The sequence below is a fragment of the Clarias gariepinus genome, chromosome 10 (genome assembly GCF_024256425.1).
Source record: "Clarias gariepinus isolate MV-2021 ecotype Netherlands chromosome 10, CGAR_prim_01v2, whole genome shotgun sequence".
Taxonomy (NCBI): domain Eukaryota; kingdom Metazoa; phylum Chordata; class Actinopteri; order Siluriformes; family Clariidae; genus Clarias; species Clarias gariepinus.
In genome coordinates, this window is record NC_071109.1 from 24,591,076 (window position 1) to 24,606,330 (window position 15,255).

Genomic DNA, 15,255 nt, shown 5'->3' on the forward strand with positions numbered 1-15,255 from the left:
TACCATCATTCCGGTACCTCAGTTATGGATCCATTATGAGCTTTTAAGGACTAAGTCTATGTAGTGTAAATCTTTTTACTAATGCTTTAAAGATCGCAGGTTCGTGAATGTATTTTCCTACTCTTAATTTCACCCAAAGGCACATTTTTTGTTACATCAGTTGTCGAATATCTATTGGTATTGTTAAAATAACTGGATCAAAATGTTCTGTTGTACAAACTATTCACAGAAAGAATCTTTTTTTTTTTTTTTTTACACATACGGTCAACACAAACAGAAAAAAACAAGTGTGAATGTATGAGCAATATCAGATTCAGATTAAAACCAATATAATTGAACACAGTGTGATGGCTGTTATGCAACCTCTGGGCAGTAGAAGGGATCTCCTGATTGTAAATTCGGCTGAAATATTCATCACAAATAATGCTTGTAAAATCATCCTTTATGATTAATAATAGTCAACAAGCAGAAATCTGTAACGGATCTGGTCATTAACCATAAGAAATAATTACATCATTAAATACAAATCAAATACCTTTGGCAACATTGTTCACAACATTCTGGAGCGTAAAACTCAGCTCCGTCCACCACCCAGTAATCTGTCCCTGGACAAACCCTCCCCCACCCCCCCCTTGTGTGAGTTTGCGCTACAGGTGTGATGGGGCTGATGGTGAGCGATGGCTCCTTCCAGTTTCTGTCCTGATGAAGTGTGGTCAAAAGCAGGATTCCTGCGACTCTGTGTCATTATGCACTGTCAGTTTTTCCTGTTCGCCATTGTTTCCATTGTGCAGAACTGAGTACCTGGGGAAAAAAATAGTAATAATATGAGAATACATTATTTTATTTATTTTTTTGAGTTGTGCAACATCTTTTTTTTCCCACTCGAGTGAGCGGCTCTGGTGTTTCCTTACAGAAAACTGCAGTAAGAGTCATGACACTTTAATGGAGCAGGATATGAGGTGAATTGCAAGTGTATTAAAAACACTGACAGGTCTTCTATATCCCACGGCCGACCCACTCCTGGTGTGTTCAAAATGGCACTGTAATCACTAGTTTCAGCACCGGAAAATTGGGAGCACTACAGGTAAGGACTATTATATGACACACAACTGAATTTGTGGTAAACGTAAACACGGGGTGTTTCAAGCATGGTATAGATATGCCTCATGTGTTCCTGAGGCTTTTATCAAAAAGTACTGTCAGCTAGGGAGATAAAACACGATCACAGTTTTCCTAAAGTAGACCTTAAATTCAGTGGTCTAGAAACAGCTTTAAAAAGCGGTATAAAATAGTGGTATAATTAAGGCCTTAATTATGTTTTCGTAGTTTGTTAATAGCCATGGGCATGAATTTCTTCATAAAGGAAAAATCCCACCTTATTTGACTTATATTCTGAGCTGACTTGTTGGTTTAAGTGTCTTCCATCAACAACTTTCACTTTGGCTAATGGTTTCCTAATGTACATTACCCATAATGCTGGCACCAGTAGCAATTCATCTCATTCAAAAGAGATTGATATCAGCAGCACTTTAGTCCTTCAATATGTCCAACTCTCTCACCTCTTCATCTATACACGCTGCTTAAACAGATAAGGATAAAGGAAAGCTTTGAATTCCATACCCATGCTGCCTTCATTCCCTGTGTGTTTGTCATCTTATAGATCACCAACTAGCTGAGGCAGTCTTCTGGCCCAGCATTTGCTGCGCCACTATTTCTCCACTGACGTTCTCAGTAATTTGATATTAATCATCACTTAAAATGCTCAATGAAGGTGTTCGGTCTCACACAGCAAATTATGACTGTTATAACTTACAGTTGAAAATGTTTTCGCCTATTATAAATCATCGTGACTGCAACAACAATGTCCCCCTGTTACATCATGGCAGAACACTAACAGGACTCCAAACGTCCAACAATAGTAGTTCAAAAAGTAGTTTATTAAAGGTCCTAAATAATTCAGGGATCTTCAGAGTCTGTGGCTCTACTTTTGTCAGTGCTTCCATTGATATTACAATATTAAAAAATCACATTCTGCAATCTGCAATTCAGAACACTGTACACACAGTGTAATGATGAGTCATACTCAACTTAATAAATCTGACTTGCAGACACAAGGCTCATAGGTTTTGTTGTGGCATTTTTCTTCAATGCTTATGTGACTATTACTATATCCTTTAGTCTAGAAAAAGAACACTATAATAGATTAATTATTAAGAAAAGCCAGAAAGTGACTACTGTAGCTCCCGAGAATGTTATTAAAGCTGGAACATTACGGGCTACGGTTCATATATACACAGAAAGGACTATGTGTAGCACAGTTGTTGCTTTTCCTGGGTGTAATGGTGGTTCAGAAATGGAAGGTAATTAAGTCCATTTTCTTTGTTAATTCTTTTTTAATTCCACTACATCCTACACAACAACAATCTGTACTTTCTACTTCACTACATTTGCGCATGGTGCTGCATTACACAACCACAGTGATGTGTAGTATTTGAAGTATTTGCCACCTTATACATAATTGTATGATTTGTATTCCCTCTGTGAAATGTTCAATCATGTAGCAGGTGTTTCAAATTCAATGTGGAGATGGAAGCATAGAAAGTGTGTGTGTGAGAAAGATGTATGTTTTCTTACAAGTGGAAATGTAAATGGATGATGTCTTTTTTTCCTTAAGTAACATTTTACTTGAGGTTTTTACTTTATAATCAAGTACAGGATTTGTTTATTTTGCCCACCTCTGTTGTGCTGCTGCATTAAATTCCAAAAATCTATATAAATGTTTTTATTGATAAACAAGCAAACTAGAAATTATTCTAACTAGAATAATTATATAGTCATGAACAAAACTTCATCCACTTTAGATTCATTAATATTTCTGGATTCCTAAAGAAAATAACCCATTTCAACTAAGCGAGCAGGAAGCAAAATTGTTGCCACGTTGCTGCTCTTTTATTCAGTGTTTGTAGTGACTTTATTCAACACAACCAAGCGTCAGTCTGAGGAAACGCCGTCCTAAAGTCGCTCATAAATGAATCTCACCTGAAATGTCCAATTTTCCAATACAATGCAGAACTGTTATAAACACGCTGAACTATCCAGTCTAAACATTACACATTTTTTTACTTTGTGAACATTTGTGGTTGGTTGAGAGACAGAGTGCCGGCGACACATTTTAATCAAACACATTTGTCTTATTTAAATAATGAATATTACGAGGCTTCAGTGGCAGAGGCATAAATAGGGTTAAAGATTGGGCCGTTCTTCATCCTGTGGATTGTGTGAGCTGCTGTGTATCCCCAAATCCCACATGTGATTTAACATTGACAGAGAGCAGGAAACAGACAGAAGGAAAAGAAATGGAGAGCCACAGAGAAAAATAAAAGGAGGGAAAAGAAAGTGCTACCGATTTGTTTGCACTTTCGCCCGTTCACACTTTCCCCCATCATTATTTGATATCTGCTATTTTGGGCTTTCAAAGACCTGTTGTGGGCTATACGTACAATGGAGCCAAAGTGTAGGAAGCACATTCATCTCTCTCTAGGGAGCTTCTTTTGCGATGGAATAATGGGAACAGCGTTCTAGGGATTTTCTCTGCTCTTGTTCATTCAGTTTGTCTGAAAGATCACATTCATTTTAGACACACTCACCTAAAGTCCTTCCTGCGTAGACTGACAGCTTATACAGACCCTCTGTGTATACACACGACAATAAGTCGAAGAGACTCATGAAAAGGTCAGATTGAAAGCAAGGGGTTAAAGGTGCAACAGAAAAATTCACTTGATAGCTTAGCTCTTGATAAATGGCAAAGAACTAATTCTTAGGCTACATTCATATTACAAGCCACATTGATTAATTTAGATTTTCTTTGGGTGAGATCAGATTTGCATGTCATTACAGTTCACATTTATAATTACAACTAAGTTTTATTTAAATCTAATGTGGAGACTTCTGTCCATGGAAATGGCATGTGTGTCCACATGAATATGCCATCTGGGTTGAATCACATTAAAGCCTTGCTTTAGCTGTTTTAGCAGCTATTACTAGCACTGCTATAAAATCCCTGCACTGCCTGACTGATGACATCAGCGCCCTATGCATGCAAAAAGTCGCAGGAATTCCAATCTGCCTGTTCTTAGTCAAATTCCATAACCAGGTATCGTTAAATGTATTCGATCTAGAACAAATACAGAAGTGCCCAATTAAACAGCCATGACCTGTTTCATTTTAATTTATTAAATCTACTAAATTAATTCATTTAGTAACAAAATACTTACTGAATATTTTCTTTAACATTAATCAAAAAATAATAAGGTGTTAAAACCTCAGCTTATTAGTTATTTATTCTTTTCGGCTGATATAATTTAGTCTACAACCTGCAGTACACGTAATAGCCCACAGACATTTAGGATCCTAATAAAAATCTCCACATAAATACCAATCAATAAAAAACAACAACAACAAAAAAAAACTAATAAAACCTCAAACATTTTACTATTAGGCTCTCTTGTAATCTCAAACCTATGGGGAACCATTTTAAAAGAGCTGCACTTGAGGGAGAAAACAATCAGCACTGTTATCTCCATGACGCACATAATGTTGGCTTTTTCACATGGAAAACAAGCAGAACCAAGAAAAGAGTGCTACTACCCAAACTGATGATCAGTTAGCTGTTCCAGGCTTATACTGTACACCGGTAGGAAAAAAGCAAGCATCCATATTTCATTAGTAAGATGACTTATTTTTTATATGACTTTCTAATTGAATAAAAGATCATTAAACAGCTTTAATTAAACGGTAGCTATATTACAGAATAAAAATGTTAAACAAAAAGGTAGAATAAGGAGAAAAGGAAATGTGTAATCTTTAAATCTAATTTATAAGGTTTTCTTATCTGTTCAGAGAATTGACTTGTGATGCAGTGTGTGATACTCGCTTTGTTATGTCAGTGAGAGAGAAGACGTGCAGAAACAGAGGGGAAGTCTGAAGGGTTTGGGATTAAGCCAGATGAGGTTGCCTGAGATAACTTACTCCATAACATGATACCATCTGCAATTTCAAGCTTATCAGTAGGAAGGGGGCGATCTATTTCAAACTCATCTAGAGAGATGTACCGCTGCCCGCATCTGGGCTTCAGACTCATTTCAGCAAAGTCTGAATCAGGAATGGAGGGTCTGTTTATAATAAAGGACTGTACTATCCTGCACTCTTTACGGATGGATAGGCTATTTTCACTCTATTAAGCGGGTAACAATACTGCAAATCATATCATGTTATACAATATCTGACTGCATAGTAAAGCACAGGGTTAAAAAACACAACTTGCTTTACATGAGGTGCATTTTAAGGTGCAACTTGAACCTAATCAAGCCATCGTTCCTGCTTAAGTAGCTTCCTGTTTATCTCGAATCCATTCCCCCTAAGCAGACTGTCAGAAAACAGCAATGGCTATTGTCAGCAACAAGCAGGAACTGGAAAATTCCCAAAAATATTTAAGATCTCTTGTACGGAAGCACTTCAATATATGGTTTCAACATAAATTACAACACTGATGGCTGGTTAGTTTTGGACTGAAACATTAGTATGCCAAATACCAGTATAATACACTGGTGGGCATGCCAAACAAGTCTGACATCATCCTTCTGTCTATCTCTAAAATTAGAATAAAGCAAGAAGGTATTTACACATTCACACACATTATTTTCATGGTGATTTAATACAGCAGAAATCACTGCAGCGATTGGGAAGTTCACAGCGCAGACTTGTGCCTTAATTGTGGAGAACACAGATTAAACAAACAACAAACTGCATAACTGACAGCACAAGGCAAATAAAATACCTATGTTTCAGACACAATCCCTTTTAAGTCAGAAAGCTACTGTTTAATTAACTGCTTGATTTTGCTGCATTCTAAAACACAGATTTTAATGTTGCTAAAAGTCTGAATCTGCTCTACTCTTCTGTACTGTATCACAAAAGTACTGCATTATTATAAAATTTTAATTATTGCACTTAATGTTAAGTATTTTGTACCTATGGCAATATGCAGCAATGCCACAGATCAGACGGAGATAAAATAATTTTTAACCTTAAGACTTTCCTAAGCAAGCGCTCATACCCTCACATACAACGGTTTGTACTCTGGACTCTGTCAGCGTTTCCCCAATGTAGTGTTGTTTTTAGACTATGACTTGATCCTGTTGTTATCATAAAACAGCTATTTAATAACTAGGCCTAGTGTAATCTCACAGCTGTCGATTGCTATCGTTCAGTCTTTTTGGTAGAAGCTTTTCCACACTGTCTGAAAGAAATCATATTTTCCAGCCTGTCTACTTCATACCAACCTGCCTTTCTCTGTACCTAATCCCCCCCTTTTCCATCAGACCAGTTGGCAGAGATACACCAGACATGAGCCTAACACTCTGTTTTCTGTCTCTCTGATGGCCGGCATCGTACTGCAAATAAACCGTATCTTTCATAAAGCGACATGTTGCTAATCTTTCCTGTGAAGAGTCTGCAATGAGAAATCTGCGTTAATAACAATTTCTTGACCGATACTGGATGTTAACTCCATGCACATGTGTGCGAAGATAAAAGGCTTGAGTATTTAAGGTGTGAGATATCGCACAAACGAATTTTTCCTTATCTGAAATGAAGAGTAGAGTTGGAGTGGATGAAGGAAATGTCAGGAGACAGCAAAACAAAAGTAAAAAAGTACACGGAGGCCCACGGAGGAAAGAAGAGTGCTAGTGTTTACCTAAGGGGTTTACTCTTCATTCAGCATGATAGACAGAGAGCAGGACAAGAGGACTGTGTAAGGCATGTTTGATTCATTTTTCTAGTGAATAAACCAGGCCTAATATTGTGATAAATGTTTAAAAGCCTGCGTTAAAGAATAGTCAAAGCCAGGCTTTAGGGACAGCATTGAGGAGCTCTGAATTAATTCTGTAACATGACAAAAATAGCTCAGCACATGGCAGAAAGCTGAAGAAAACCCTCACATAGGCAGATGTGTTTACCATGACAACAAACTCCAGCAGGTAGAGAGGACACTGCTACAGTACATGATTAGGACTACCAGCGCCTCTCGCTTTTCGCCTTATAGCCTCAGAGCAGCAAAAAGGTTTCACAGAAACGAATACAGCAGGAGGCAGAATATAAACCCTAATGTCAATTCTGGAAATCAATCTTGGCTCTTGAATAGAGACAGAACAGAGTCTGCTTATAGATCTCTATCTGCAGATCTTTTAACAACATATCGAATCCTTCACCTGTTTGTGAAGTTTTCCAGCTGCATGGGCTTGAAAAACAGTAAAAAATAAATAAATAAATAAACATTTACTAGCCACTTTGATAGGAACCTGCTAATTTATGCAATATGTGATAATTGCATAAATTAGCAGGTTCCTATCAAAGTGGCTGTTGTCACCACGTGACAACAGAATAAAGTAATAATGTATCAAATCATACAGCTAGAGATGAGAGCTTCAATAAATGTTAACAAGAAAGAAAATGTGTCTGTAGTGACTGTGGCATGGCCATTGTTAGGGCGAATACTGGAAAAACATTGCCTGGTATTTTTCAGTGTCCACTGAAACAGCTTTGATTCCTGTTGTTGGCTACCAAGAGCCTAACCTAATTTGGCTGTTGCAGCTCATCTGCCTCAAGATTTGACATGTTGTGCATTCTGAGATACTTTTCTTTTTTCTGTAAATGTAAGAGTACATATTTGAGATACGTATTTTTTCTGTTTTCTTAATTATTCTATGATCTTTCTCTCCCTCTATCATCAGCAAAAGCTTCCACTTTTCCCCACACCATTTTATGTAAATTCTAGAGACTGTTTTATGTGAGATCTCAGAAGATCAGCAGTTTCTGAAATACTTTTACATACCAAGCCATTATGTAAGTCCATGAGATCCCATTATCTCCCTGTTCTGATGTTTAACTAAAGCTTGACCTGTATCAGCATGACTGGTTGCTAGATAACTGCATGACAAAGATAGTAAGTTTGGTGGTGATTGGAATATATTTTATAACAATATTAATGCAACAAACTTCCAATGGAATAAAATTACTTAACTAGCTAGTGTTTAAATATTTACTACATAGGCAGGCAATTTTATTTTGCACTTAAGAGATACATGTAGTGCACAGACCCTGGGACTGACTGAATAAAATAAATACTTATTTTTTTTATTTGAGTGTGTGAGATTACTTCCATAAAAGGCAGACACACACTTTACCGACAGGGTGCCACTGATTCTTCACTTCAACCTGCTGCTTTTCTTGGACTACTGGAATACAGGCCCATTTGCTGCACTTTGCTGACGTGCTGGGTTACTCTGTGTGTGTGTGGTTTTTTTTTTGACAGGGCACAAGAGTTAATACTCAGATACCAATATCTGCCACAGACTTCATTTTTTACTCAAAACACATTGATATGCACAATCTGCTGTCATCTACTATAAAACAGAGGTACCATGGAACCTTGGATTACAAGTATAATTCATTACAGAAGAGGGCTCGTATTTCAAAACACTCGTAAACCAAATCGATTTTTTTCCATAAGAAATAGTGAAACCTCAAATGATTTATTCCACAGCCCAAAAAAATAAATACATAAAAATAATACAAAATATGAAGTAAAAGTAAAACAAATTAACCTGCACTTTACCTTTAAAAAAAGTAAAAATAAATCCTGACAGATAAGTGTTTCTGTATGTGCGCGCAGGCGCTGTATATGTGTGTGTGTGAAGCTAAAGTAAGGAGCCCCTCTGCCTCTTCCCCTTCTCGTCTTACACAGTGACCCCTATCCCACTCTTTTCACACACACGTGCAAACGGAAACACTGTTTAATCGGAAAAATAAACAAGAAATCTCTCTAATGACACTTGATTGCGCAACACACTAACGAAATCACTGCTGTAAAGTAAAAATAAATCAAATTAACCTGCACTTTACCTTTAAAAAGATTAGAGACAGAGCAGTGTTTCTGTGTAGAGCAGAGAGAAAGTGTGTGTGTGTGTGTGTCTGTGAAGCTGAAAGTAGGAGGGGTCTGTGTGTGTGACCAAAGAACAGGCTGATACAGAAAGAGAAAATGGACCTTTAACCTGTCTAATGAGACTTGCTTTTGCTTTACACATGTGCTGTACCCACATGCATATAAACACAAAGTAAAATATGTTTTATGGACACACACATGGTCACAGTGTTATAGTAAACAGTACTATAACAAATGTTGATTATACCAGTGAGAGACACGCACAAAGACCCAGCAGGGGAGACGATTACCCACAATTTCGCACCTTATAACAAACTTAGTAAAAGGATTTGACAGTTATAGTTATTTTTATATGACGTTTATATAATGACAGGTTGAGTCTCTCCTTCTTTCAGATTTAAAATTTATTTCACAATGGCATTTACTAGGCTAATTAACACCCATGATGTTACTGTACCATATTTACACATACGTTTCTTTTTCATTATGCCACCTGATAAACCACACACAGCCATATAGTAGGCATCAATCAAACACACTACCCTTGAAACCAGATAAATTAACTGGCCGCACACACACAAACGCACACCTTTTATCATCAAAAAGGCAAGTAATTATTATCACACTCAACATTAATATGCAATAAAGTGGTGTAATTTAAAAATATATTAAACTATAAATTAAAAATTTATGTTTCATTGGATTAACAAGTAAATTTCATGAGAAATTTATGCAATGATGGACAAATATATACTGTAGGATTTCATCCTGCTTTTAACTTTAACCTCTGTTGTTTTTTATATTTATTAATGCAGATAGTTACTATAAATGTACTAGTGTGTATTTATCAATTATAAAACTTAACTTGGGTATTTTTAGTGCACTACACATTTGTTTCTATTTTCAGTTATGTATTACGTATTATGTATACTCATGGACAGTAGAGAAAAATGCAAGTTGTAACAGCTGGAGGTAATCTTCAAGCTGTCAGCTTTCTAAAATAAATAAAGCTGTCAGAAAACTATAAGAAATATTAGCACAGAATGCCTCAGTTAACATGTAAGCTGTGTTTGTATATGCTTGCATACGAATGTCGAATACTATAAGAGGAGATAAAATTAGGCTCTGTATATCTTAATTACAATAAAAAGATGATTAAGGGGGTATTATTATTACTCTTATTTTATTAATAACATTATTATTGTTTTTATTATAAATCATATTGTTATTATATTATTATTATTATTATTATTATTATTATTATATTTTGTTTGTTTAGCCTTGTATAATGTATAGTCTTGTTATTTAAGACTGTCCCTTAGCTCTCTTAGCTGTATGGCTTGAATAAGGGCAGTGTGGAAAGAGTACATACCACTAAGCAACCACACGACCACACATAACAACACGATGAGACCACAGGCTTCTCTCAGTGTAAACACTTTTGAGCTTGAAACTGGATAAAACACATCTGTGCACTAAAGCCTATTTAGAAGGAGCACATGGATCTAAAACTAAAATGTCATGTCCTTGGGAAGCCCATATATTTCAGCAGCTTACAACATATTTTGTCTTTATATAAAAACTATTTTAAATGAGATTTAATTCAATAAAACACTGATTGATTCATTCATTTTTTCACTTTGGTAACTGCTTTATCCTGCTAAGGGAATTGGTAAATTTGGAGCCTTTCCTAGAAATATTGGGGAAAGAAAACATTATTGTACAGAAAATTCCCAGGGTCAACCAGTGAACTGAGAGCAGCACTTTACTCTGGGTTTCCATGTTCCACATCAGACTAAAAAAAATACAGGATGTCAAATTTATTTTCAGTGCCAGCATCTGTGCCATTTACCACTACTGATGATATGCCAGGTTTTGCCTAATAGCCTGACCCAGATTTTTATCATCTACAAGACCTCATATCATGTTTATGCTATTGACAGGTCATGTCATATTCTGCATCATGTTTGGTAACATGTGGAATTAGATATCATTAAGTACTTTAGTAGCTGTTATAGGTCCTTCTTAAAACCAGAGCACGTTTAGCATTTGATGTACATACTGTATAGACACTTCCCTTTTGTGACATGAATATGTCAGATGCAGTACATGACCCAGTCTTCCAAATAATTTACTAAACTAGGCACAGTTTTCATAAAATAATTGCAATGTTAATATCGTATTAACTGCTAGAGGTCTAAATGTTAAATAGTTTAACAATAATCCTACAGTAGTGTTCCTTTTTAATATCGTAATATCAACTTATGGTTTTTCTCTCTCTTGCGCCCCCCCCCCCTCCTCTCGCCTTTACACACACACATACACACACACTCCGCTCTACACAGAAACACTGCTTTGTTGTGATTCTTTTTAGAGATAAAGTGCAGGTTAATTTTTTTTCCCCTTTCAGCAGTGATTCCGTTAGCGTGCCCTCAAACGAGACTTATTAGCAATGTTCCTTGCTAATTTTTCTAATAAAATAGAACAAATAATTTGAGTTTCTGTTATTTCTTATGGGGAATCACTTTGATTTACGAGCGTTGTAAAATACGAGCCCACTTCCTGAATGAATAGTGCTCGTAATTCAAGGTTCCACTGTATGAGATTTGTTGTACACTATAAACCATGTAGGTAAGAAGGGTCCCAACTCCCCAGTGTCTTGTTGCAGGAAGGTGAAGAAGAAATAACACTGATACATCTGCCTGTAATTTTTAAAGACCATACTCCTCAACACAGCCTACGGTATAAGATTTCACTGCAGCATTGATATATTTTTTTGCAAGAACGACACCTGGCTGAGGCAGACGGAGATCCTAAAGAAGGACTTTAGGAGCCTGGTCTAGAAGGTCCGCAGCACATCACCCACAACAAAGATTGTCGTATCTGGACCACTTCCAACATTTCAGCAAGGAATCGAGAGGTTCAGTAAATTATTTGCCTTTAGTGAATGGTTACAATCTTGGTGTCAACAACTGAGATTACCCTTTGTTGATAACTGGAATGTTTTCTGGAAGTGTCCTAGGCTCTACCACACTGATGGCCTGCACCCTAGCAGAGCTGGAGCAGCGGTCCTCTCTAACAACATCTCCAGGACACTACGAACCATCTGACTGGCAGTAAGTCATACCTTAGATTCTTTAGATATTAGCCACAATACAACTCGCCATACTAATAGATGCACACACATAGCTTGTCCTATAGAAATTGTGTCTGTTCCCCGAATAGTGAGAAAAAAGAATAAATTTGTTAAATCCAGCCGAAACAATCTGATAACCATTAAACCAAAAAAAGGCCAAATAAGTAATCAAAATCTACCTCTAAAGTTTGGACTTCTCAACATTAGATCCCTTGCGCCTAAAGCACTTATTGTTAATGAAATGATATCAGATTATTGCCTTGATGCACTCTGCCTCACCGAAACCTGTCTTAAACCAAATGAATATATTGGTCTGAATGAGTCTACTCCGTCAGTATATTTTTATAAGCACGAGCCCCGTCTAACTGGTCGCGGTGGTAGTGTCGCCACTATCTACAATGATGTACTCACTGTTACTCAGAAAATAAGGCCCAGGTTTAACTTATTTGAAGTGCTCATCATTAATGTTGCACTTAATGAAATACATAATAAACCCTTGCTATATTTTAAAATGGCCACCGTGTACAGACCCCCAGGGCCATATGTCGATTTTCTTAAAGAATATGGACATCTGCTATCAGACCTATTGGTTAACTCTGACAAAGTGTTGATAGTAGGAGACTTTAACATTCATGTAGATGATGCTAACGAAGCTTTAGCCCTCGCATTTATGGACTTACTAAATTCCTTTGGGGTTAAACAAAATATAAATGGAGCAACTCACCGCTGTAATTATACGCTAGATTTAATTATATCCCATGGTATAGATGTCTCTAATATAGAGATTTTACCTCAAAGTGATGTTATCGATTTGTTAGAAATATGAATCCGACTACGTTAAAACGTTATCGATTTGTTAGAAATATAAATCCGACTACTAAAGACAGATTCACAAGTAATCTACCGGATCTGTCCCAATTACTTATTAGACCCCTAAATGCAGACGATCTAGATGAAGTGACTAGCGGCATGGCCACTATTTTTACCAGTACATTAGACACTGTTGATCCCATCAGATTAAAAAAAGTTAGAGATAAAACACTTGCACCTTGGTACAATAGTCATACTCGCGCCCTAAAGAGAGCAACCTGTAACCTCGAGCAAAAATGGAGAAAAACTAAATTAGAAGTTTTTCGAATTGCGTTTAAAGACAGTATGTGCAGCTTTAAAGAGGCTCTAAAAACTGCTAGAACCGAGCATCTTAGCCAACTGATAGCAAGGAACCAAAACAATCCCAAGTTCTTATTAGTACAGTGGCTCGCCTAACAAAACCTAAGATGCCTGCAGAGAGTACTCCACAACATTTTAGTAGTGAAGACTTTATGGACTTCTTTAATGAAAAAATCGATAGCATCAGGAAGAAAATAATGGAGGTTCAACCTCTAATAGCATCTCATGATCTAGTTCAGCCTAAAGTTTCACATTTAGTTTTTCGGTGCTTTACAGGTATAGGACAGGAAGAGCTTTATAAACTTATCACCTCAGCTAAATCAACAACGTGCCTGTTAGATCCAATCCCAACCAGTTTTTCAAAAGAAGTGATGCATACGGTTAGAGAGCCACTTTTAAACATTATTAATTCCTCATTATATCTAGGTCACATCCCTAAACCTTTCAAGTTGGCAGTTATTAAGCCGCTTCTTAAAAAATCTAATTTGGACGAATGAAATAACAAATTATAGACCGATTTCAAACCCCTCCTTTATATAAAAAATATTAGAAAAAGTAGTTCAGCTCAAATATGCAAATTCTTGCAGGAAAACAACATCCTTGAAGAATTTCAGTCAGGTTTCAGGCCCCATCATAGTACAGAAACTGCACTAGTTAAGATTGCAAACGACTTGTTTTTAGCTTCGGACCAAGGCTGCATCTCAATACTAGTCTTGCTTGATCTTAGTGCTGCATTCGACACTATAGATTATAATATTCTCATAGATCGCTTACAAAATCGCATAGGTATTCAGGGACAGGCATTAAAATGGTTTACATCATACCTGTCTGATCAATACCATTTTGTAGATCTAAATGGAGAACTGTCTGGTGTAATGCCAGTGAAATATGGGGTCCCACAAGGGTCAGTTTTAGGACCTCTGCTGTTCTCAATATACATGCTTCCCTTGGGTAACATCATTAGAAGACATGGGATTAGTTTCCATTGTTATGCTGATGATACCCAATTATATATCTCAACAAAACCAGACGAAATACCTAAGTTGTCTAGATTAACCGAGTGTGTCCAGGACATAAAAGATTGGATGATCAATAACTTTCTTTTACTAAACTCAGACAAGACAGAGATATTACTCATCAGCCCAAAAACCAGCACACAACAGCTTTCACAATTCAGCCTGTGTTTAGAAGGATGTACTGTTAGTACTAGCTTAAGAGTAAAAGACCTGGGCGTAATATTAGACAGTAACTTGTCCTTTGAAAATCATATTTCCAATATCACAAAAACAGCCTTTTTCCATCTTAAAAATATTGCCAAACTTAGGAGCATCTTATCTGTATCTGATGCAGAAAAGCTAGTTTATGCATTTATGACCTCCAGACTGGACTATTGTAATGCATTACCAGGTGGTTGTCCTGCATCCTCAATAAACAAGCTTCAGTAAGTCCAAAATGCAGCCGCCAGGGTTTTCACTAGATCCAGAAAATATGATCATATAACCCCAATGTTATCATCCCTGCACTGGCTACCTGTTTAGTTTAGAATTAATTACAAAATAGTATTACTTGCATACAAGGCTTTAAATGGTTTAGCTCCCACATACCTAACCAGTCTTCTGATATGCCATAATCCACCACGCTCCTTAAGATCACAAAACTCTGGACTTCTTGTAATTCCCAGAATTTCTAAATCTTTAAAAGGGGGTAGGGCTTTTTCATATTTAGCTCCAAAACTTTGGAATAGCCTTCCAGACAGTGTTCGGAACTCAGACACAGTTTCCCAGTTTAAAAGTAGACTCAAGACGCATGTCTTTAATCTGGCATACGCTTAACTCATCCCATAACTTCATACTCCTGTACATCTATCCTGAATGGCAACTACGCTAATTCTCTCCGTCTGTTCTTTACTTTTCTACCCATCCCGAGGCATCTGGAGATTGTACCAGCT

The 15,255-nt window shown here is 36.8% G+C and overlaps 1 protein-coding gene across 1 annotated transcript in view; it reads right to left on the bottom strand.

Annotated features, from left to right (window-relative positions):
• Nucleotides 1–423: 423 nt before the first annotated feature.
• The window catches only part of htr4 (5-hydroxytryptamine receptor 4), a 101,155-nt gene continuing 86,323 nt past the window's right edge, over nucleotides 424–15,255 (bottom strand). The window contains exon 7 of the mRNA XM_053506073.1: nucleotides 424–801. Within this exon, the coding sequence (XP_053362048.1) occupies nucleotides 714–801 (88 nt within the window). The 3' untranslated portion in view covers nucleotides 424–713. The remainder of the gene's footprint in view (nucleotides 802–15,255) is intronic.